The sequence below is a fragment of the Pundamilia nyererei genome, unplaced genomic scaffold, assembly GCF_000239375.1.
Source record: "Pundamilia nyererei isolate P.nyererei 1_Seehausen unplaced genomic scaffold, PunNye1.0 scaffold00081, whole genome shotgun sequence".
Lineage (NCBI taxonomy): Eukaryota > Metazoa > Chordata > Actinopteri > Cichliformes > Cichlidae > Pundamilia > Pundamilia nyererei.
The window spans coordinates 1,259,694-1,283,594 of record NW_005187482.1 but is presented as its reverse complement, the minus strand read 5'-3'; the positions used below and the strand labels follow the sequence as shown (position 1 = coordinate 1,283,594).

The 23,901-nt window shown below is 42.4% G+C and overlaps 2 protein-coding genes and 1 long non-coding RNA gene across 3 annotated transcripts; 1 reads left to right on the top strand and 2 right to left on the bottom strand.

The window, feature by feature from the left end:
• The first annotated feature begins 710 nt into the window (after positions 1 to 710).
• On the top strand, positions 711 to 11,218 carry LOC102196932 (uncharacterized). The gene is made up of 6 exons (XR_311860.2): positions 711 to 767; positions 4,765 to 4,969; positions 8,075 to 8,152; positions 8,781 to 8,961; positions 9,770 to 9,834; positions 11,155 to 11,218. It is a non-coding gene; the product is annotated as an uncharacterized LOC102196932 (long non-coding RNA).
• On the bottom strand, positions 10,118 to 16,182 carry LOC102197202 (GTPase IMAP family member 7). Its single transcript, XM_005738024.1, has 3 exons — positions 16,060 to 16,182; positions 15,537 to 15,685; positions 10,118 to 11,971 (listed from the first exon to the last, which is right to left on the bottom strand). Exons 1-3 carry the CDS (start codon positions 16,082 to 16,084, stop codon positions 11,117 to 11,119), a joined length of 1,029 nt encoding a protein of 342 aa, XP_005738081.1. The 5' UTR covers positions 16,085 to 16,182; the 3' UTR covers positions 10,118 to 11,116.
• Positions 16,183 to 16,962: 780 nt separating this feature from the next.
• Positions 16,963 to 23,886, bottom strand: hmgxb4a (HMG box domain containing 4a). The gene is made up of 13 exons (XM_005738023.1): positions 23,796 to 23,886; positions 23,077 to 23,163; positions 22,763 to 22,899; positions 22,605 to 22,680; positions 21,908 to 22,504; positions 21,532 to 21,735; positions 18,780 to 18,955; positions 18,609 to 18,690; positions 18,441 to 18,505; positions 18,257 to 18,353; positions 18,004 to 18,167; positions 17,759 to 17,881; positions 16,963 to 17,620 (listed from the first exon to the last, which is right to left on the bottom strand). The coding sequence occupies exons 2-13, from the start codon at positions 23,111 to 23,113 to the stop codon at positions 17,576 to 17,578; spliced, it is 1,803 nt and encodes a 600-aa protein (XP_005738080.1). The 5' UTR covers positions 23,114 to 23,163; positions 23,796 to 23,886; the 3' UTR covers positions 16,963 to 17,575.
• Positions 23,887 to 23,901: the final 15 nt, after the last annotated feature.

Below are 23,901 nucleotides of genomic sequence, written 5' to 3'. Positions count from 1 at the left end.
CTTCACCCAACACTTCAGCCTCTTCTATCAGTCATCCTTCACAGTGCAGAAGCCTCTAACTGCCTGCTAAAAACTTTGCTCTCTTTTTTTTTTTCTTCTTTGTGTATTCCCCAGGAGTCCTATAAAAGCCTGTGCAGCTCTTGTTTTCTCTGCAAGTCGAAGGATGAACTAGAGCTCATAAAGAGAAAACTCAGAGGGCACACTGAGGTCCTGGGCTCTGTAAAAGGCGGGGGCAGCAGCTCTGGTGCTGGTATAGTGGCAGTGGAGAGAAATGTAGAGTTATATAGACACACACACACTCCACACCTTGGGAGCATTTGATCCCCGTGAACACTGCACGGCCCGGAGAGGACACGCTCTGTAAATTTTCCTCGCTCCTGCGTGCTGTGTTCTCTGTAACAGCAGCCTGAGCTTGTAAAAATAAAAAATAAAAACCACACACATGACAGGTGCCAAAGTCAGGAATGTAAAAAAAAGTGAATGATGAAATATTATCATGGTGCTTGCTTGTTATTTTTCTTTATTTTTTCTTGGTGTCGTGTACTTTGAGAGAAAGCGTGTGCCAAAGTGTTAGCGTGTGTATTCCACGTGTATGCAGTGCTGGGATTTGTTACTTGTGACAGTTCTGGATAGAAAAATATATTTTTTATTTAGTATTATTAGCAAGAAATGGTTAAAGTATCAACCTTATGATGAATTGTTATAAGTGATAGACACACTGTCCTATTGGATTATGAGTACTAATGCAGTATTTGGTATAATAATTGGTATGTTACTGTTTTATTTACTGCTCATTTACCTATCCTGTTTTTCTTTCAGCTCTTTTATTAATTGTTCACATTTACACCAAAATCCAGTAATATTAGCTGTTTCAGTAGTTTATCTGTTACTTTTAGCCATTACCGGTACCTTTTTATGTGCTAATGTCAGCTATTTAGCTATTGCTAATAGCTAACAGTTTTAACTTAGCTTAGCTGAACACTTTCAGCAGTTCCCTTGTTTACTTGTTATCAGTCTCTTAAGTTTTATATTCTGAAGTTTTATTAATTTCATGCTTTTGCAATATATAACATTTTCTCTCATCCTCTCTTAATTTTTAGCTAGCTATTACCGTTTATCCATTAGGCTACTCTTAGCTAACAGTGACCTGTTTTCTTGTGTTCTGCTGATCATATAAATCAGCATTATGCATATGTTTTAAACTATATAGTCCAAAAAATATTTTTGTGGGACTGAAAGATTGTTCAGAATAAGTTTTACTAAACCTCTCAATTACACGCTGTTGTGGACAACAAGTAGCCTAGCATAAAATCACATTTCCACTGTCCAAAGCCACCAAGCAAATATGTGAACAAATATATTAACCAAAATGTGCTTGTATGCCTGAGATTTCTTCTTCTAAATGTGCTTAGTTACATTCTGCTGCAGCTTGCATGTGTGTGTTTTTACTGCTGATGGCACAGTGGAGGATTTATTTGAACAGATGTGAACTCTCAGTACCAGAGTGACCTCAGGTCCTACTTGGCTACACTGCAGCTGATCTCTCTGCCCTGGAATAATAACACTCAGTTTAACAGACTGACCTGTAGAGGAAAAAGCTCGCAAACACACTGTCTAATAAGTCGAGGAATAAGTCTACATTTCCTCTCACAAGTTAACTGAATCTCTCTGTAACCTTATCAGAGCGTGCCTTGCTGCAATGTGGAGTGCATATGTCAGGGCATGTCCTTGTCTTCTGTGAAATATCTCAGTTACAGTAACCAGACAGTACAGTAAAACCAGAAGTTATATTCCTTTCAAAGTCAGATATATGGCTCGGGATTTATACTCTCATTGACTGAAAATGGAGGGTTTTATACCAAATGCACTGCACATTAACAGCGTTGAGCATGAGTTAGAGGAGTCCAGAGGTTGCCGACAAGAGCCATAAAGGAAGTGAATTTATGTCTCAGAGTGATACAGGCGGGAGGTCAGAGGCAGAGTTAAGTGTGTAGGGTCGACAAGGATGAAGAGACAGCAATGTTTGGATAGAGGACAGGGGAGAGTGATTCTAATTTATACCCCACTAATTGGAAACAGCAGAGTCCTGCACCTGAATCGCATTCTCGGCCCTGTGGCCAGCGCTAGGCCTGGGGGACGTGGGAGGGCGATGAGGGCTTTGGGGGGGTGGAGGGATGGACTGGAGGTTAGGGTCAGTGTCAAAGGCAGCATTGTTGTTTCTATCCCTGCAGCCAGGACAGAGGTTTTGTGGTGTGTGCGTGCATGTGTGCAGATTTGGAAACGCAAGATGCCCGTGTCTGAGCAGAATTAGTGTGTGTATGTTTGAAATGTTCTGGGGGTCATGTTGTTGTGACAGTCTTGAAAACACACCACACACACACACTAACGAGGCCGGAGCCAGAGTGAGGACCACCCTGGTGCAACAGAGCGAGAGGAAGGAGGGGGGAAAATCAGCTTAATGTGTCATGGTTTCAATCTGACACGATCTAACATATGACATGGCTGGACTTCAGCAGTCTTAGCTTCCTAGTTAAATAAATATGACAGCCTCCTGAGGTAATTACCATGCTGTGACCAAGTTGAGTCATAGCATCCGTTAATTATGAGATGGGCCGTGTGATTACAATCCTTTTTTTTTTTTTTGTTAAATCCATGCTGCGAGTGAGTTTCTGATGTCTGTAATATTTCAGTGAGTGATGGTGTATTCAGATGTTGGCTGTGACTGGGGTCTGGCATTGTGCTTAAAAGTGAAGTAATCTTGGAATTTAGATTGAAAAAACACTGACTTTGCTCGATGGGCTTCATATCGGCACGATCTGTTTGCACTGCTAAGCCACAAGTCAAATCCGGGCCTATGCCAGAGATTCCCACCCAAGGGCACTGGCGCTGTCCCACAAGAAGGTAGTTAAGTGAGGTCCATGAACTGTATATGAAAGGTGACGCCACCTGTGTGTTTGTGGACTCAAGATGAGCAGTTTGTCTGTGACTATCTTATTTCATTTCATTTTTTTTCAGGGGGTGGATCTGCCTGAGAAAAAGTAAAGAAACAATCCCTCATACTGAAGTGAGCCGTCAATCAAAAAGTAGCCAAAACTTAAAGAATCCTCTGTTTTATTATTTATTTTACTCTGAATGGAACCATAATTGATAAAATGAAATTCATAGTCACTGAAACTTGTAATTATTGCTTAAGACTACAAATTAATTTAGAAGGGCCATAAATAAGGTGAAAATTTAATTTTCTAATAGTTTTCTACACAATCTGCCACCAGAGGAGTCGCCCCCTACTGACCACTAGCAACAATGCAGGTTTAAGAGACTTCCACATTAGCTTCACTTTCATCTGTCTTTTCTACACATTCTGAGTATCTCAACTAATTTGGAAAAAATACAAAGTATATAATAGATATTGATTAAAATATTTAGAGAGTCGATACATTTGAAACATTTACTACATTTGAATTGCATGAAAATATGACTGAATTTGAATGAATTTGGCTTGTAGTGTAAAAACATTTTGAAAGCCCAAAAATAGCAGAAGAGCTCTACATAAATGCCAGTCTATTTAACAATATATATAACAGAGTGAAATGGGGCAAAATAAATTTGTCTAAATGAGCCCATTAGAGTAAGGTAGCTTGCGGTCGGAAAGGAGCACTCAGGTTTTTCTGCTGAAAAAAAAGGGGGTAACACGGGCTCTGAACTAGAGATTTATGCCTGTTTTTCTAACACTGCTGTGTGTCTTTGTGCGTGCGTGCTTATGTGAAAGCAACGCATCAATTCAGTGCTAAGTGACGAGCTGTCAGCTTTCACAAAAGGACAGACAAAGACCCCCTTAATACGAACGATGCACAGTGCAGATAAACACACATAAACCCCGAAAACCAAATTTCTTGAAAAAAAGGGGGAAGAAATGGCGGCTGGATTTAGACATATGGGGAACATATTGGTGGCGGAGATCTGATCACACGAGTTTCCTCTGAGGAGAAGAGAATACAACAGGATTTAGATGTGGTGGGGGCTGTTTTGTTTCCCTTTAAGTGTGTGTCAGTCGTCTGCCCTCCTTGAGGATGTGAGAGAAAACGTTTCTCTCTGCTTCATCGCTCCTCTTGATCGACAACTTGATAGCCTGCGCACATGACTGAGTGTGCGCAGGCCAGAAAGACACACGCGCACTCGTCCCACTGTAGTGGTTTGCAGAGAGACAGTTGTCCTATGATACTGCTTTTTTTTGTTCTTTCCACCTAGCATGTATTCTGTTGACTGAGCTCTGAGCACACATCAAAGCCACCACAATCTGTCTGTTTCTCTCACAATTTGCCCCCCCACCACACCACGTCGATCTATGACTGAGCACAAACCATGCACAAACTAAAACACATTTGTATATGTGTATGGTACGGGAGGGACTCTGCATTTTCTTTGATCACTGTTCATCTGACATCGAATTAGTTCCTTTGTAGCGTTCAGAAACACGATCGATTTGTTATTTGACGTTGAAATCCTTGATTTTAAAATAGCCGCTCGTATTCTTTCCCTTTGACAGATCATGTTACTTTTTTGTGTTGAAAAGACACAGAACCAAAGTTAGTGCGTGCGGGGTATCCCCAGTTTTTTCCTCGCTGTCTTATCATTTCCACATTGATTCCACTGCCCTCTCTGGGCTGAAGTAAAGCCACTGCAGCTGCACATCTTAATCTTACTTTTCCCTTCATCCTGCCTGTCATGTTTACTCCCTGTTTCTCTCCCTCCTCTCTTCTGCAGGATGCATGGTTTCAAAGGGACCACAGAACAAATCAGAGGCCCATCCCTGCGCACCAATGGCCTGTCTCTCATTTCAGATGGAGATTGAAGGGCACGTCTGCTCCGGGGGCGCCCACCGCCCTGAGGGCCTCTGCGTCTCCCCTGCGTGAGAGCTGGACCGCTACACGCACCAAAAAACCCGTCGACCCCCGCAATCGGCTGTCTGGTGAGCTCAGTCGCTGGAAAAGCCCTAAAAAGCCTCGCCTACATCCCTTGTTAGCTCAAGGCCGTGTGTGAGTGGAGTGTGTTTTGGGTTTGGCGTCACTTTGAAAAGATATGACAATAAACGGGCCCTTGAGCAGGAGTTATTATGTGTTTGGCTGAGAAGCGGGAGCTCGTGTTGCCTCGACGGAAGCTGGATCTTTCCCAGCGTTGTTTTGAGGTGCTTTGGGTTTGTTAGTCATAGCTTACTGTAAAGTGCCTCCTGAGACGCTCCTATTTAGAGATTGTTTTGTGCGCCTCGACTCTGAAGTGGTATCACGGGCCAGCTCCCCTGGCTTTTTCCTGGCGGAGGATGTGTCAGGCTTGTATGCATCTGCAAAAAAAACCAACATAAAACCTACAAAAAAACCAACCGAGGCCACAGAAGATCAAATCCAGGTTTGGACGACGCATTGTATCAATGCGAGCTGTGGCTCCAATCTCCCAGAGTATCTGTCTCCAGCTCTGGTCTTTCTAGGCCTCCATTAAGCTCCTCTAGCTTTCATATGACACGCCGATACCCATCATAAGCTGCATGACAGCATATGGACCTGAGTGACATTTGATGTACGTGGCAGGAGCGAGTGCAGCTCCTCTTTGCGTCTCCCATTCATGTGGTGGAGGCAGGATTAAGACTTGATCCAATAGAGCAGAAGTGGAGGAGAACGAGCCGGGGTCAGATCTGCCTTGAATTAAGTCAGTGTTGCAGCAGGAATAATACAGTCACCTCCCCCAGAACCCAATAATACTACTGAAGGATAATGTGTGTGTGTGTGTGTGAGTGTGCTTGGCCTGTGCCGAGGCTGCGACCAAACCACAGGCTGGTGTCCTTTACAGAGAATAGGGGTCTCTGTTGACGGTTCAAACACAGCCCGCGGCCCCAGCTTCAAAAAGGCCCCCAATCATCGCACCCACTTACAGCCAACGGCGCATGTCACTTAATGTGGACCACACTATCCATCAATTATGGTGACGCTCAGGGGCCATCTAACACCCGCACCGCAGCTCCGCGTAGTGAGTTGTCTTCTTCTCTGACTGAAGCCCCCCTCCAACCCCTCCTGCAATCCTCAAAGCCCATCTGCTGCAGGAGGTGCAGCGTGAGGCCGCTAACTCCTCAGAGCTGTCACACCAGCAGAGCTCAGGCTTTTCTGCTTCTTTCATCCCGCGATGTTTCGCTCCCTAAAGCTCATCCTCCTGCAAACGTGGCCTCCTGCAGTGCGCTTTAATAGCTCACTTCACCCCTTTTCTCATTCTGATTGCCATCCTTTTTGCAGCATTCCCGTCATGCCATAGATTCCTTTTGAAGTGTCCCAACAGTAGGCTTATCCGCACGCCTGTAAGACACACGAGCCCGTGACCTTACCCTCCTACTAGCTGTTTATCTGTCCCTTGGCAAGCGAACTGAGTCAAACTGGAACTCATTTATCGTCATCCGATTCTGACATGTTGCCACGGGGTATTAGTTAAGCCCCAGTGCCTTTTTGGCATCCAAGTGTCAGAACGTATGTTAAGGTTGTACGAGTGAAAATAAATGACTCAAATGTGGCGACCATATTGGGAAGTTCTCTTTTAACAGACGGATGCCGGCGGGGCGTACAAACCTGAACCAGACCGCACATCCGAGTCTCAGCCCTTTTCCTCTTTCTCCCGTCTCCAGTCGCTGTCCGCACAGGACATCTTCCTCTGTCACATCTGGAGGGGGGTGTGGGCGAAGAGGCTCGGGTCATGCCGGAGGGGACGAGGGGTGGCTCTCGTTCCGGCCGATTCGCCGAGCTGTCCTCCCGCTCGAGTCAGCTGCTCGTACACGTGCAGAAGCTTCGGTGTGCATTCATGCTTGTGTGTGTGTCCATCAGAGCCCTAACCTCAGCAGCTGTGTGTGATTTTGTATTCATATCATCTGGGGGGCTTCTTTCTTGTTTTTTTTCCCTTTCCTTCTTCTTCTTCTGCTTCTTCTTCCTGTCTGTGCTGACACCTTGTTCTGTGCGCTGGAGGCCCTTTATGGTCAGATCATGGATGGGAGCTGCTTCGTGTCAGCTGCACTGCCTCTATTTCTGAGTTTCCACTTCATCTGGGAAATAGTGCACAGACGCTTTTCTATTTTCAGCAGTGTTTCAAATTTAGGAGAAAGGACATCCATGCTCTTTTTTTTAATAGCTCATCTTTGTCTTCCATGTTATTTCTGCCATTTTAATTTCTTCTTCTTTTTTGGTTTTCAAAGCAGTTTTGGTATGAAGTGTTACTAATTGACATTCATGAAGGTTCTCTCATATTTAAGTGCACAGCCTTAATTCATGCATTTCAAATAATAATTGGTGGGAAAAATTATCCCGTAGCTATTGGATATAAAATTTCAACTAGTTTAAAAAAATGTTTATAAGCCATATTTGAGATTTTCAGTAATGCCTATATTCATGTACTGCAGTTAGTAGAGCAGTCTGTAATGGCAGAGAGAGACATGGTACTCAAAGAGTTTAAAACTTTGAGAAATCCTTTTTAAACCTTATTTTTGAGAGACAATGATCAACCACTTTAGGCACCTTTGACAGCTGATCACATGAAATGTTTTAAGTCTGCTCTGACCATTTAAATTTGAATTAATTTAGGTAATACTCCAAAATAGCTCCCCAAATATGTGCCCACAGGCAGGGCCGAGTGGGAAGACTTTGATAATAGATTGCATAGCTGATGAGTATAGTGTCAGACGGCTCACTGTAACTACCTACAAAATACTAAGTTTGTAAGAGTTAGTAAAAAGTAATAAATCACAGCTTAAATGGTTTAAATACAAATGTGACTAAATGATTTTTAAAAAAGAAGCGTTTGGAAAATATGTAAAATGTTAGAAATCAGTCAAAAAACACATCTGGTGAATTTTAAAGCTAACATAAGAAAAATAAAAAGTCTGGACTCACTGTTTAAAATTTTACATTTCATATTTAAACACTTTAAAATTAATTTCTAACACTGCAGTAATTACATTTTAAAATGTAGAAATAATTAAATGAAGCATCACATAACTTTTTCTTCTTCTTCTTCTTCTTCTTTGTTTAATGATTATTTCCTATCATAGTCTGGACCCGCTGTCGAATACTCCCCGCTGGACACACACAGACACAGACGCACAGTCGGACGGGGCGAGCACTGCTTGGTAAACAATCGCAGCCACACATGCTCACGCTAGGAAGGAACATGAAAACAGCACTAATGGGAAAAAGATGAGAGGGCTCACAGCGAGCACACCCAGAGAGAAGGAGGAGAGCGAGCCGGCAGTCGGACACCGCTCGCTGCCTCAGCCCTGCATGCCGGCACACAAAAACAGCCCTCAGATAGAAAGATAGTTCCTGAGGTCACACTGTTTAAAAAAAAAAAAAAGGAAAAAGATTGGTGGGTTAAAAAGCACTCAGCTGACTTACAACATCTGTGAACTCGTGTGATTATTTTATCCGAACATTATATTATTATAATTTTGCTGTACTACTTTATTTCTTTCCAGCTATTAGAGCTAAATTACCTTAAATTATTTTTGCTTTTTTGTCAAATATATTTAGAATGTTTTATTTACCCACAAATTCTTCCAGTTACAATCTGGCAAACAGTCATATTTATTTGTAAATAAAAAAAAACTAAATAAAATTTTAAACATGTTTAACCACTTGCCATAATGGTCGTGCGCTGTTCCTGTAAAAAAAAGAAGAAGAAGAAGGACGGCCTTGTGCTGTGAGGGGAAAGAGTGTGTCATCTTGTTTATTTTCCTTTGGTTTGCTGTCTTTTTCCAGGCCATGGGGCGCGATGATAACAAAAAAATATTGCGGGCGTCCGTGTCTTCACAGCGGACTGCCCTCCCCCACCACCACCACCACCACCATTACCACCACCAGACTGGATCCGACGGGGGACCGCAGGGCCCTCGCAGCAACATTTTTGCCGTGAGGGAGAGGAGCAGAGAAGTTACCGCCTGTGAGTTAATGACGGCTCGCTGCTGATTCCCCTCACATGTTTTGCTTGTTTTTTGGGGGCTTTTTGCTTTTTTCATACAGGCACAAATCAGCTCCCCTCTCTGTCCCAGTGAGGTCTCATCCTCCAGAGTTAATACTGGCCGCCGTCACAAGCTACGGAACTGGTCTTGATTAGTGCTACTGAACTGAGATACTTATGTACGCCACATCCTTCTGGAAAAACAAAACAAAAAAAAAAAAAATTACACTCCCAAAAAATTCTCATTAATTTTTCTCCAGACTTCCAACTCCGTCTCCGCGCTCTCTGCCTTATCCGTGGTGTGTATCCACTAAGACTGAATAATATTTGGACAGGTGTTCTTTCATATACATTAACTTGAAGGAGTCTAGCGTGCAGTTTCATAAAGCAGGGGGGAAAAGAAGCATATCCTGGTGAGTGGGTTCTGAAGTTGGTGCTGTATGCTGTAGTCTGTACTGTATGTGTAATCCCTAACAATAAAAAACTGTTTAGCACTAATTTTCCTGTACTTTTAAAACCTTTTTTTCCTCCCCGTTTCAGACAAGAGGAGGCCACATCTGGAAGACAGATGTAGTCCCAGAGCTTGTTCTCTCCCTTTGACTCTTGCTCTCTCTCTCACTGCTTCTCACTCACTCTCTCTTTCTCCTGTCCTTCCCTCCCTCTCCTCTCTTTTTGGGAAACATGAGAGCTGGGCTAATTCTCTCTCTGTCTCTCTCTCGCTCCCTTTTTCTCCCTGCCTTGCTCTCTCCCTCCCACCCTGGCCGGACCACCCACATTCGGAAACGCCTAGCTGCTCCTGAGGCAGAGCCGCCGGCAGCTTAGAGAGACCAAGAGGCAACAGCGAACAAGAGAGATGTAAGGACGGGCCATGACGGACGGTTTAAGCAAGAGTGTCAATTACTGCCGTGTCAAAGCCATTGTGTGCTGCTGAGAGAGTCTGAGGGACTCATCTGCTCCAGCGTGAACCCTGGGCTTTTGTTCCTCGCACCACAGCTATCTATATCCATTCATTTTAATCTGCAGTATGGTAGAAGCCATTGTAGAAAAGCATCTCAAGAGAACACATACATACTACAAGTAACCACAGCTCATCTCTGTGAAGAACAATCATTTCAGATTAAAAAAAATCACACTGGAGTGTACTTAAAACAGCAGCTTTTATTTGCTTGGTAGGCAGTAAATGATTATCTTTCAGTTCACCTCAGAAAACTTCAAACTTCTATATAAAGGTCAATGTCACCACCTTGTGGATTCTTCTTGGTATTGCCTCCTAACAAAAGTGTTTCAAGCCTTCCCTGTGCCCTCTCTGAAAAGCATAAAACAGGTTCAGGAGTTGTTACTTAATGATAAATAATTTCTTTAGAGATCAGTAATAGTCCACTCATAAGGACGAGCTGCTTGCAAGGTTATGAATAATCGATTTGGCTGTTGTATGATATCCTTTTTATAGGAAAGTTAAAAGGATATTCAAAATTTTCACAGTAATGGGTTTAGATGCAGTTAGTTTGACGAGCTAGTGTAGCGCTAGCTCTGCATTCTATGTCAACTCTTTTAAGCTTGTTGATTTTTACGTTTTCGCTGACTTTTTTCATTGACAGAGGAAGGGAGGGGAAAGGGAGGGGAAAACACAAACGAACACAGCAAAGTCAGAAACTAGCTTGTGAACACAGCAGCTTAAAAGTTTGATATTTTCCTCAGAAGCTGATGGAGATCAAAAATAGAGCTAAAAGGAAAGGCAAGTTGGACAGAACCAGCCACCCCTCAAATAAAACAGTTTGCATGGAAGACAAGTTTTCGCTACCACTCAGTGGTTTGTTTACAGACGAGATGGCGTCTTCATGTACTTGAAGTACAGAAAGAGGCAAAGATCTGAGTCATGCCGACAATATTGAATACTAAGCTAGCAAAAAAGACAGCGGCAGTTACATTTGAGAACATACCAGCCAAAAGATTTTTCAAATCCAGCAAACCCTAAATTGTCCTTATTTATGGGTTAAAACTGATCTATAAAGCATTATTTGTAATCAGGGAAACATGCTATTTTGTGTTAGTGGGTAAGCCCACAGCCCAGTAATACAGTGGTTTGTGGAACACAGTAGAGTGGCTTTAAGGTGCAACTTAAACATGAGATTGCTTCTCATTTAGTTTTCTCTGTTTTTCTTCGCCCCACTTCAGTAGCCACAGACCCCACAGTGGCCCCAACCATACCTCCATACGTCCCTCCCACGAACAGGCCGACCAGTGACCCCAGCAGCGACTCCCTTCTCACCAGAGAGGACAGCCACCTAATCCACCCAGTCAGCTTTTCCCACAAGCCCCCGAGGAAAGACGGAGCAGAGGTGGAAGGTGAAACATCAGTAGAGGGAAAAATGCTATCTACATCCACATTCAGGTCACCTATGCTCCTCTCTGCTTCTTCCCGGACCTCTTCCAATTCTTCCTCATTCTCCAGTTGGGAGTCTGTGGGAGACACCTGGTCATTCAGCTCCTCTCTTCTTTGTCTCACTATCTCTGCCTGCCTCTCTCTCACCCTTTCCTCAGCCTCCTGGTACAGAGGGCAGCTAAAATGTAAACCCCCACTCTTCATAACTGCCTGCTCGACTTTCTCCAGCAGCTCCTCCACCGATGTCCTTCCATCTTGTTCTCCACTGCGGGCTTCCAGGGTGTGGTAGCGCTCTCCACATCTCTCCACCAGCTCCATTAGGTCCTTTCGCCATGTGACGAGGTATTCTTCCAGCTGCTCGTCCTCATCCAGCACATCTGTGTGGGTGAAGAGTATGATGGTATTTCTGCTTACAGCAGAGGAACCAAAGAGCTTCTTCAGGACATCCAGTGCCTTGGCCTCTTCATCAGCCGGCTGGTTTGCTGGGACACAGAGCAGAAAGGCGTGTGGTCCAGGGCTGGATGAGGCAATGAAGGAAGAAATGTAATTTCTTCTTTCCTCTGAGTTACAACTTGAACCGTACCAGGCTGGACTAGAGACTATCACCACCTGCAGAGACGTGACAGAAGCATAAAGAAAAAGCAATTACAATTGATTACAATGCACCTGTTTAAAAAAATGTCTGTTATTTACAAAGCTTTTTTTTTTTACTTTGGTATTCTTAAACTGAACTCACTACGTGAATGAAGTTCAGTCTGTGTGTGCATGGCAATTCCAAAATTTCTTCACAAATTTCATGGATATTTACACTTTTATAAGGATTAAAGTCAGTAAATTCAGAGATTTACTGAACACATTTTTCATGTTGGAAACAAAAGCACTGAAAAAATATGAAAAGACTGAACTACATTGGACTGCACTGTTGAGATACCTTTGCATCTTTATTTATAAGTGTGTTTAGAACTTACTCTTGTCTTAATAATATACTAACTCTATAGCAAACCCTAATATTACAGCCTTACAGAATCCACTACATGTTAGCCTCAGTGGTTCTGCTGATCCACTGAAAGTTACTACAACCTGCAGTTTGCTAGCTACCTTTGACCTGTAAATTGTTCTTGGATGTCAGAATTTGAATTGCAGAAGCCAGTTTAACACAGATTTATGGATCAATCTGTTACCAGTGAAAGCTATGGAACCAAGGAACAAATCTCAGGGCTCAAACACAACTAATTCAAATTACTACTTGAGGCTGGCTCCAAAAGCGAGTCGATCCTCTGCTTTTAAAATGCTCGACTCAGAAATGAAAATAACACATTTACAGCTAAAACAGTTTTGGTCTCAAACATTTATTCACATCCTTATAACAATTGTATGTTTGTATAATCCACCTATTTGAATTTTTTAAGGCTAGTCAGTTGAGTTCTTGCTTGTGGCCCTTTGGCCTGTTTTTAATAGCTTATCTGACAAATAACAAAGCTTTCTGTGTGGCACAGCCCGTCCGAGAAGTGTGCACTCCAGTTTTGGTTAGTAAAACTTGAGTATTTTATTAGTTTATTACAAGGCATTAGCCAGTATCTCTGTTCATACAGTTTACAGATGCAGGTTGGCAAGCAAGCTTGTTAGCATTAGCTTATGATACAGAAATTCACAATCTTGACCTAATACGGGCACTTCTGACTCGGAAAAAAAAAAAAAAAACATTGGTGGAAGCCAAACCCTAATGTTAAAAAATTAAGATTAAAAAATGTGGGTCACAACCACAGTGGCTACATCCATCTTTTATTTACAGCCTGTGTATATAACATCTTAATCTCCCTCCCCTTCATCCTCCTGTCCTTGTCCATTGTCAGCAGTTCCTTCACACTAATAAATGTATCTTGCCTTGTTTGCTTATATTAGAAGTACACTAGGCAAGCCTTTCACAGTAGTATCGTCCACTTTGCCTTCCTTGGAGGCTGTAAAACAAATTTAACTGCATTGACCACCCAGCAGATTCAGGTGTTTGTTTTTGCTTTGGTGTGAAGGCCAATGGTAGAATTACTGAGCCTATTAACCACATTTGTTTGTTTTTTATATATATAGTTGACCACATGAGAGCAACAGCTGCAAAGTGATGAATATATTTAGTATCAGTGTGCATCAAGATTTCACACCATAGAGTGCATATAACAAGGCTATGATTTTACAACTAACGTGTTAAAACAAACCCAGGTCTGTTGGCTCAGTTTCTTTTGGCTGGTGCGAGCGCTGTAAACCAAAGCCTTGAGCAGATACGCCCCGAGAGTTTCGCAGTTGCTTATTGGTTTTTTTGCAAAATTTTGAAACCCAGTCATGCTTAATTTTGTGGGTTTTCTTAATCATTTAAATGTGCCTGGTTGGTTAAGCACACATTTCTTTTTTCCTGTGAGGTAAGAAACTCAAATGAATACTGCAAACTGGCTTTTAAATGCATTCATGCTCATTGTTGCGTCTGAGTACATCAGATTGCATTTCAGATGAGAGGATTCAGTGATGTCGACATGCAAGTTGTTTACAGGAAATGCCACTGGACAAAATTCAGACTGCATCTATCATCTGCACGATTAAGCAGCAGCACGTTATCAAGAAGAGAGAGCGAGAGAATTTATTAGGAGTTACATTTTCTTTCACACAAACATGTTTCTGTTATTAACCATTGTAAGCACAGGTGTCGCTAAAACAACCAGAAACGGATCCTTAATATTTATCTTGTATATATGTTTTTAAACATATATGTTTATTTCAAAGGGACAGTTTATATATATTAACACAAGCCCTTAAATCCTTCATGTAAATATGCCACACAGACTAATTTTCATCTGCAGTCAATGGCAGGTTTATGGCAAACATTAAGACAAACATGAATTTGATGGTCAGTTTGTCGTCTTCACCACTGCAGCTGACAGTTCTTCAGCAACCTGCTACTTGATTTTAGCATGTAGCTGTAAACCAATCAGGCATAACATTTTAACCACTGTCAGGTGAAGTGAGTAACGCTGATTATCCCTTGATCGTGGCAGTTTTTAGTGGGTCCTGACTCCTGCCCACCACCAAAAGCTTCAACAATGAGCACATGAGCACCAAAACTGGACCATGGAGCAATGGACGAAGGTAGTCTGGTCTGATAAACCACATTTTCTTGTACATCACATGGATGGTTGGCTGCGTGCGCATCCCTTAACTTAGGAACATCTAGGCTCAGGATGCACTGTGGGAAGAAGGTGAGCTGGCAGAGGCAGTGTGACGCTTTGGCCAATGTTTTACACGCAAACCTTGGATCCTGCGAACCATGTGGTTACTTTGACATACCTACCTAAGCATTGTTACAGAACATGAACACCCTTTCATGGAAACAGTATTAACTGATGGCTGTGGCCTCTTTCAGCCAGATAATGGACCCTGCCACCAACCAAAAAATGGTTCAGGAATGGTTTCAGGAGCACAATGAGTTTGAGGTGCTGACTTGGCTTCAAAATCCCCAGATCTCAATCCAATCGAGCATCCGTGAGATGTGCTGGACAAAGAAGAACAATCAATAGAGCCCTCCCCCCTTCACATTTTGATGCTAGATCAGGCCTTCAGGGGTCTAGTGGAGTCCGTGCCTTGATGGGTCAGGGCTCATTTTGGCAGCAAAAGGGGGACCAACACAATATTAAGCAGGTGGTGATAATGTTATGCCTGATTGTTGTATAATCATATTATGAACATACATCTGGCAGGTTACAGTAGGTGGACTAAATGTAGGTAAATTATTACTTTATAGACTAAACTTAAAACTAAATCATATTTAATCTAAATTGTAATAATTTTGTCTGAAACAGGCCTCTTATGTAATGAGACACTGAGTCTCAATGACCACCATTATAAAAAAAAAAAGTTAACCAAAAAAAAAACAAAAACATAAAACAACAGAGGACCCAAAATTGAACCCTGGGGTACTCCGATATTAATGTTAACTGTTTAGGAAATTAACACATTAATAGATAATAAGGTTTTTGTTTTTTTATTGACATTTATACTCATATTTTAAGGTATTGTATTTTGTAAACATCTGGCTATAATGTTTCAAAAGCACAAAAGAGACATGCAGACTTCAGAAATAAGCAGGTGAACTTATAAAGGACCACAGTCCATACTCGTCAGTTATTGTTACCTGTCTGCCCGCGACTTCCCCTCTGTGTTTGCTGCACTCCTGGACAGCATCATCATCTGTGTCCTGCTGGTAGTCTTGCAGGCCGAGGATTTTGCATATTGCAGTCTTCTTCCCTGCCCCACTCCGGCCCAGCACCACCAGCCTCAGCTCTGCTCAACAAGAGAGAGAAAAAAACGTTTTCATGACACGCTGCACTTATTTCATACACTGAAGTGTTCTCACTTTAAAGGGACCGAGTTTTTAAATTCACTTATAGCCCAAAATATCTGCCATGTATAAGCTGTCTGCTCTTTATCGTGCGAGTTGTTTACAGAGATAAGGCCCACCCTGTTTGCCGGGTGTGCGTGTCGTAAGCTCGTCTGCTACATTGAGCTTTGAAGCGTTTCACCTCAGCTGGCTGCGCCCTTTGCAGCTGCTGCTTCCCGTAAACCGACCGTGGAGGAGTCGCGCCCCTAACTTTCCTTTCTTATTTCATGGTTTCTGCCCCCGAAACGCCACATGCGAGACAATTTATCAAACCTACCTGACTGTGTAGCAGATGCTGACATTTCTGTTCCTGCTCGCTGTCGTATGTAGCGTTGAATCAGGCGTAAACACACACTTCCTAATTCCTGCGGGCTGACTCAGCCCTGCCTCTGACACTGAAGTTCACTCCGCCAGAGGTGAACACAGCTCCATCTGTTGTGGGAAGTGTTGATGGCACCATCCGCACATCAGGGCATGGATGTCGGCACCGAAGTTTACAATTGTTAACTCGGGGGTAATAATTTACTCAGTTTAACTGGATGACTTTATTTATCAAATGACCAGTTGGTTTTTGAGCATAGACTTCTTACTCATAAGGTAAGACAGATAAGCCATTTATAACTGCACCAATCCATCTGCTGTTAATGCAAATATCTAACCAGCCAATACTCAGTGCATTTAGAAATGCAGACGTGGTCAATATGACCTCCTGAATTTCAAACTGAGCATCAGAATGGGAGAAGAAAAGTGATTAAAGTGACTTCGAACATGGTCTGGATGTTGGTACCAGACGGCCTGGTCTCAAACTGCTGATATACTGGGATTTTACCACACAAACACCTGTAGGGTTTATACAGTTGTCTGAATAAAAGAAAATATCCAGTGACTTAGTTAACTGTAATTTAAATAATTAGAGCCACAGTATGCACAAGATCTGACTAAACAACGCATCAAACCTTGAAGCTGATGGGCTCCAGCAGCAGAAAACCCCACATGGTGCCAGTCCTGTCAGTTATGAAAAAGAAACTGAGGCTACAGCTACCACAATCAGAGAGTAGTGGATGGTACCTGGTCTGATGAGTCTAAATTTCTACTGTGAAAACTGAATGGTAGGGTCAACATTTGACATAAACATGGAAGCATGGACACTCAGAATTCATTAAAAAATATTAGCTGAATCTGGGAAGTGATCATTTTAATGTTGCCACATGGTTCAAGTTTAAGCCGGCGGTGAATTGTTGGAACAGCTCTTCACGACAACAAAGTCACACCTAAAGGTGTATTCAATCAAGTTTTCACATGTTATATACACAGTAAAATATTACATGTATAAAATGAGTCATTTATACAAAATAAAAGAACAACTAAGCCAATGTGAAATATATTACATTATGTCAGTGATGAGCAGGGAACTTAAAGGTTTCTGTACACTTCTGTAAAAAAGAAAAAAGTTCAATATGTAGACATGTATTGAACTCTCACGCAATTAACGTGCCACTGAAGAGCTAAGCATACACAAACACACACATTCAGTCCACTACATCCATCCATAAAACAGACAGTTGTACAGTAACAGTAAAACCAAGCTGACGTGCCTTGTAAGATTAACATGTTCCATTCAAAAATACAGCAATTAGAAATCTAAGAGAAACAAGTTCTTAAAAAAATACACTTTAAAAACACATCGATGCTAAAAATATCCACATTTTTCAAATGCCAAGCCGAGGCTTAAATTAAAGTCCAAAGGATCTCCCTGGTCAAGTGTTTCTCCCAGATTTCCAGTCATCTTTTCCTCAAAGTCCAGGCATGATGTAGGCGATGTTGTCCAATGTATTTGACTGACAGAAGGAGACAAGAGCTTTGTTAGCAGTTAGCGATAAAAACCACATATTATACATTGAACGGTTATCAAAAACAAGCAGAAACGTTTAACGGCAGAATCTGTGAAGAATTGAATGAAGCTGATGGTACGATACCAGGACGTTTCGAGGACATCCATTTAACTGTGGTATCTGTGCTGTGAGACAGGTCAGCGGACCCAGCGCGCACAAGATAGAGTCCAGAAGAACAGACAAACTCCCGGATACAGCCACCATCCCCTAGTGCGAGAAAACATGGCTTCCTGGTTTCATTGCACATTAACGAATTCAATTTAAAACTTTGCATTTATGCTTTTATTTCTAGATAAAAGCTTTTATAGGTGTGCGCATTTAAAACTCACCTCTGTTTCCTGGAGCCGATGTCCAATTAGGGACAGAGACTCTCCCAGCAGCTGCAGGTGAGCCGCTGCATCGATGGGATCGACATCTGGGACTCGAGCCGGGGACAGGGACATGGTGCTAGGCGCTCTGGTTGGAGACACCACTCCTGTCGATGTCCCTGCAACTTTACAGAGAAAACGGCACTTACAGACGGCAGCAAAGATCCAACAGTGAGTGGACTAAAAAAACCACTGCGCTCACAGTCAAATATACCTTTGCTTTTGGTCTCGCTGGACGTCTTGTGTTTGACCGTCGTGGCTTCAGCTTTGTTTTGTTTGTGCTGCAAATACTGAGCTTTCTGCCTCCAAACCTACAGAAAAACACACACATGAAGCACACCACCAGCACTTAAAGGCATGTAAGCCACACTGGATTATAGCAAAAGACAAAAACCTACCAGCTTGTCCTTTTCAGGCATCGCCTTCCAAACCTCTGCCAACTTTTTACTCAGTTCGCCAAACACTGCAGATTATATGCAAACCCATTCAGTTTATATGTTTTTTTCTTACCGTTAGATTTAAAGTGCTTCATCACAAATTATACTGCATTTCAAAGTTTTTCTCACCTAGTCCCGGCTGTTCTGCATTTATGTTGACCCTGTACTCCTTACAGAACACCTGATACGCTGTTGTGTTTTTCTTCTTGGGCTTGATGACAGAAAAACAACAACAACAATTGAGCACATCATTAACATTTCCTTACAAAGAACGAGAAATGTAACTAAATACTATCTCACCTTATCTTTATCCTTCTCGTGCTTGTCTCGATCTTTGTCCTCCTTCTTCTTCTTCTCTGTCGTACCGTCGCTGCCTTGGTGGTGGTGCGGAGGGATAGGCGTGCCCATGGCATACATAGGGCCCACAGCACTGTGAGTGACCGTGGGATGGGAGTGACTGTGGCTCTTTGATGAGTCTGGTGACAGTCATACAAAGATAAATGGGCAGATGTAGAGTTAATTACACTGGCTTCAGAAAAGAAATGGGCCCTTTTGTGAAACATTGTTATGGATGGAGTCAGTATTAATACTCATCAATTCAACTGCCCAATAACTGCATTAATTCCCTTCTCCTTTAAGGAAGCAATGACACAATCCTGTTTTGGTCTCTGATGACAGTTTAGTACCTGAAACAGCCTCAAACAAAGCACAACGCTTTGCAGAATATGCAAGAAAACGGTTCCTGCTAAAAGTGGAAACCACAAACACACGATCAAGTACAACCAGACTATGAAGGAGGAGATACTAGAAGTTGGTGTTGTGCAGTCTAAAAGCAAACAAATTTACACCATATGACAGGAAGAGGAAATTACTGATTAGGTTAGACGGTGGGAACGCTGGGCTTTAAGCAGCTGGATAAAAAAAGTTCAACCCAAGATCCAACATCCCAGGTGGATTTTTTTTTTTTTAAATCACTAACAATATTGTGCAGCTGCTGACTGCCACTAATGGCAGTAGCTAACTGGAAAAGGAGGATGGCAAATAACCTTTATTTACTTAAACTTATAAATGCTGCTGAATACAAGTAGCATTTTTCTATATCATCAGAAATATTGTTATTGAGAATCTGGAGCCTATAGCACCCTCCTCCCAGTGGTTTTTAGCTCACACTTAGTTCAAAGTGCTTCAAAGTGACTAACTCAGGGAGGGCCCTCATGACTAACCCCACCCGTTAAACATGTCTCCAGGCCGGTATCACTACTAGAAAAAGAGGTGGTGGCTGCTGTTTAACCTACATCATTTTAAGCTATAAAGCTTCAGCAGTCACATCAATTCATTTCAGCTTAAGCGTGCTGTAAAATGTAGCAGCAGTGAATAGGAAAAGAATCACTGGCTTTTCCCCTGCCAACGTTACAGCTGTGTTTACAATACAAAGAGCTTTTAAAGACTTCAGCCTCTAAATGCCACCTCCTTCCTTGATATCATTTGCGAAAGCTCTCGGTGAGAACTAAAGGATAATGAAATGCTTCTGCTTCAAACCTAGCTAAATCCCACACTCGACGGTGTCCTCGAAAGCAGAGTTTCCTGGCAGAAACCTTCAAATGCCATTTCCCTTAGTCATCAAAAGCCACTGTGTTGACAGCATTAATCAGAAGACAAATCACATCATGTGACATTCAAACCGGTCAGTTCCCATTCATCAGTCTGCTCAGACTGTTTGTCATAATGTTGTTTGCCAACTTCACACACCAGTTTTTATCTTAATGTACTTGACATGACAACAATATACTCTTACCACAGTTGTTTATTCTTTTTTGTTGATCACATTTTTATGTTTATCTTTATTTTGAACACTATGCACAGTGTAGTTTGTTTTATCTTTATCATTGTTTATTCTATTACAGTTGCATTGTGTGATTACTGCTGATCCTTGTTTCATGCTGAACTGGGCTTTCATGAGGCAATCACTTACCTATGCCTCACTGACTTGAGGTGAACACTGAACCTGAACATAGGAAGCTGATTTTAAAAATGCTTTATGAAAACAGAGGATATCAGACACTTGAAACATTTAGTTTGCTAGCCCTAGAAATGTGTCTGTCACCCAGAGAGGAACAGCTCAGGCTCCACTTGCCCTCCTCACGCTGTCGAGCACTGAAATACTTTCCAAGTTACGGTAACTCATTATCGCCCTGCAGCTGTTTGTTTGTTTTTCTGTCTTTTTATCCAACACAATGACAGTGGATTTGATTTTGACATCTGACAGTATGTTACTATTTTTTTTAAAATGGAGCATAAACTGAAGCTAACTGTATCTCAAGTAACTACAGACTTATACAGACATACACTGTTACCTTCACTTGAGGTGGAAAAACGTTCATATTTAGCCAGTCCTCTTGGACACTTTGCTTAAGCAAACAGCCTAAACTATTTTTAGAGAATGCTGAGTTTTCTGGAGTTGCCCTGATGTTTAATTTATTTTTAACTTAGTGTATTGCATTTAGCTGCGTTTTCTGAAAGACTGATTGCACCACATTAATACCATGACTCAGGGTAGTTATACCAAAGCGCATGACTTTGGTATAACTACCCTGTAAAACACGAATTTAAGTATCACTGTATCAATGTTAGTGCATTTCCTAATGTTCCTAACATTAGAAAAGTGTATTAGTATAGTAAATCAGCACGTGTTATGTTGTTAACAGTTATGGTTACAGTTATGCTGACACTTTTAACAACTAACAAAAACCATGGGGAGAGTTGAAGCTGACTAAAGCTAAATTTTCCAAGTGAAACCCTGATGCAGCAGGTTTCCTCTTGTCAGCCATAAGGAAACCAATTATTAAATGTTGGCATGAAACCACAATAACTGCTGGCAGCTAGACATGAGTCTGGCTAGCTGGCTAACTAGTAAAGACGGTCCCAAAAAGTGTAAACTGTGTTTTTATGATCATGTATAAACAATAGAGACGCCTCTGTTTCCACAGTTTGATTCCAATACCAAAAATGCAGGACAAAGTGTTTCCAAAAAAATGCTTCTGAGTGAACTCACCGCTAAATCCTTTGCTGTGCTTCTTGTCCTTCCCACTTTTCTCCTTGTCTCTGTCTTTTTCTTTGTCCTTTTTCTTTTTGCTTTTCTTGCTCTTCTTCTTCTTTTTTGACAAGTGCGTATATGAATCGTCTATAACCAGTTCACCTGCCTCCAGTTCTGCCCCAGAAGAAGAGCTTTCATCTCCCATGCCACCTCCATAATGTCCTTCATACCAGAGTAGAATAACAAATATTAATTTAAGAAAAAATAAAAACTGAGGAAATGGATAGTGTGCTGTGTATACAGAACTGTGCAAAAGTCTTAAGTCAGACTTTTTTTTGTAAGTGATTAATCCAAATTTGAACATTTTTTGATCGAATGTACAGATTCATCCTACCTTCCACTTCCACCTCTTTCCCCACCACAGGCAGCGGATCTCTATTCTGCTGCAGCTTCTTCTTGGGCGACTTTGAAGGTAGTGCCCCCTCCCGATCCTTCTCTTTCTTCACCCCTCCTTTGGAGGAGTGCGGCGTGCATGGGAAGCTCTCTCCCTCCTCTTTCTCTGGCGACATGATGAGCTTCATCTTCAGCCCATCCGCTTCACGTAATGTCAAGGGCTCTTCTTTGGGGACGCCGCCGTGGAACAGAGAGGATTTGGAGGAAGAGGAGCTGGAGGAGTGCTTCTTGGAGGAAGATGATGACGAAGAGGTGGGACGGGAGTGAGAGAAAGAAGAATGGCTCCCCGTGCTTCCACCGCCGCCGCTGCTCTCACGTTTGCGGTCCTTGGAAGAGTGCGAAGAGAAGGACGGGTAGGAGGGCTTCTTATGCAAGTGGGGGCTGGGATCTGAACCTGTGGCCAGGGGAGAGGTGATAGCCTGCAGGAGACCCATCGCCGTATCTGTGGGATGGGATGATGAGGGAGAAGAAAGGGGCGGGGAGCGGTCCGAAGACTTGTGCTTCTTCTTGTGGGGAGGAGGGCCTGAACCATCATGGTCTGTTGAGAGAATAAAAAGGAAGAAAAATACAAGCTCAATTACAAGAACACAACATGACAATATATCTTCCCAGTGTTAAATTAAAACACAACCACTCACCTCTGTAATGGTAGTCATCGCTATGCTTTTTCTTCTTTTTGTGTGATTCTCCTCCCAGCATGAAAAGTTCTGAATCCTGATTTGAAAAATATCAAAACCATAATAAATAGCTTCCATCATGAACACTGACGGTGAGCTACTGATGACAAATAACTTACCTTGGGCCTTTTCTTGGAAGACTTCCGTACTTCAGCAGCAATCTCCTCCTCTTCCCTCAACAGATCTTTGTACGACCTCCTCTTCTCCCTCTGGCTGCGACCAGCCACGAGCCCCCTGTCTCCCTCCATTCCCGCATCTAAAATGCACAAAATCCACGTCATATTTCTGGCTTCCACAAGAAAAAAACCCCCTAATTATTCTGGTCACATGTGCATCTCATTCAGAAGAGCAGCGATTAGACTAAAATGCAGTTTTGTTACAGTTCGTTTGTGTTTCTGGGGGTACTAAAGGTAAATAAGTCACACTTCATTACCAATGGCTTCTCTACCCTTGATCTCCTCAAAAGCCATGGTCTCCCCTTTGCCAACACTTGATATGAGATGTCAGACAACACACCGACCTGTTAAGTAAAAACACCAAGAGCAAAAATCAAAACACTAGTCCAGACATTAAATGACATATCAACACCAGGGGGAAAGCGAGTCAGAGCAGTTTCAGTAAATGTTACAAGTGAAAATAATAGTCAGGTATAATTTCCTTGCAAACAGATTATGTCTTGCTTTAACTATTCCCGGTTAATCCTACACTCAGCCCTCGAAGCAGCTTGGATGTACCTAAAAGTGCTCAATGAGTAGCAGTTACTTCAGGAAAAATGCTATTTGTGTTATACTGCATTTATAATATGGCCCCACTCCTATAAAAAGAGTTACAGAAAATTACAGCTAAAAAATTTCCCGCCTACTTTCGTAAAGATACACAAACACACCCCCCTCTCTATCCACTTTCACCCTGTCGCTTCCCAACATTTAAAGGCTCCCAATCAGTCATGCCGACCGTGCCTTGAGCTAGCCGGCGAACAGCGCTAAGGAAAGCCCGAGGCTTTTCCCACAAGCTAGGCCGCGGTCAGCTCAAGTGGACACAAAAGAAACCCGCGGGCATGCGTTTAACTCCGCTCCTGTCTCCATCTCCTATGCAGTGCAAGAATGTGTAGTTTGGAAACACCGGGAGGTGGAAAAAAATAATTTTTACTACCTCCAAGAGATCTCCAATTTACGCGGGTCCCGTCGCCATCTTTAGTATCGGCGAGACAATACGTGTCGGTGCGGGGGGAGGGGCTTAGGTAACGTAGCCAATCGGC

Coding starts and splice junctions, on each gene's coding strand:
- LOC102197202 (XM_005738024.1), bottom strand. CDS start 16,084: ATGTCAGCATCTGCTACACAGTCAG. Junction 15,686..16,059: donor AGCATCTGCTACACAGTCAG/GTAGGTTTGATA, acceptor CTTGTTGAGCAG/AGCTGAGGCTGGTGGTGCTG. Junction 11,972..15,536: donor GGGAAGTCGCGGGCAGACAG/GTAACAATAACT, acceptor ACGTCTCTGCAG/GTGGTGATAGTCTCTAGTCC.
- hmgxb4a (XM_005738023.1), bottom strand. CDS start 23,113: ATGGCTTTTGAGGAGATCAAGGGTAGAGAAGCCATTG. Junction 22,505..22,604: donor CGATGACTACCATTACAGAG/GTGAGTGGTTGT, acceptor TTCTCTCAACAG/ACCATGATGGTTCAGGCCCT. Junction 18,168..18,256: donor CAGCGAGACCAAAAGCAAAG/GTATATTTGACT, acceptor TTCTCTGTAAAG/TTGCAGGGACATCGACAGGA.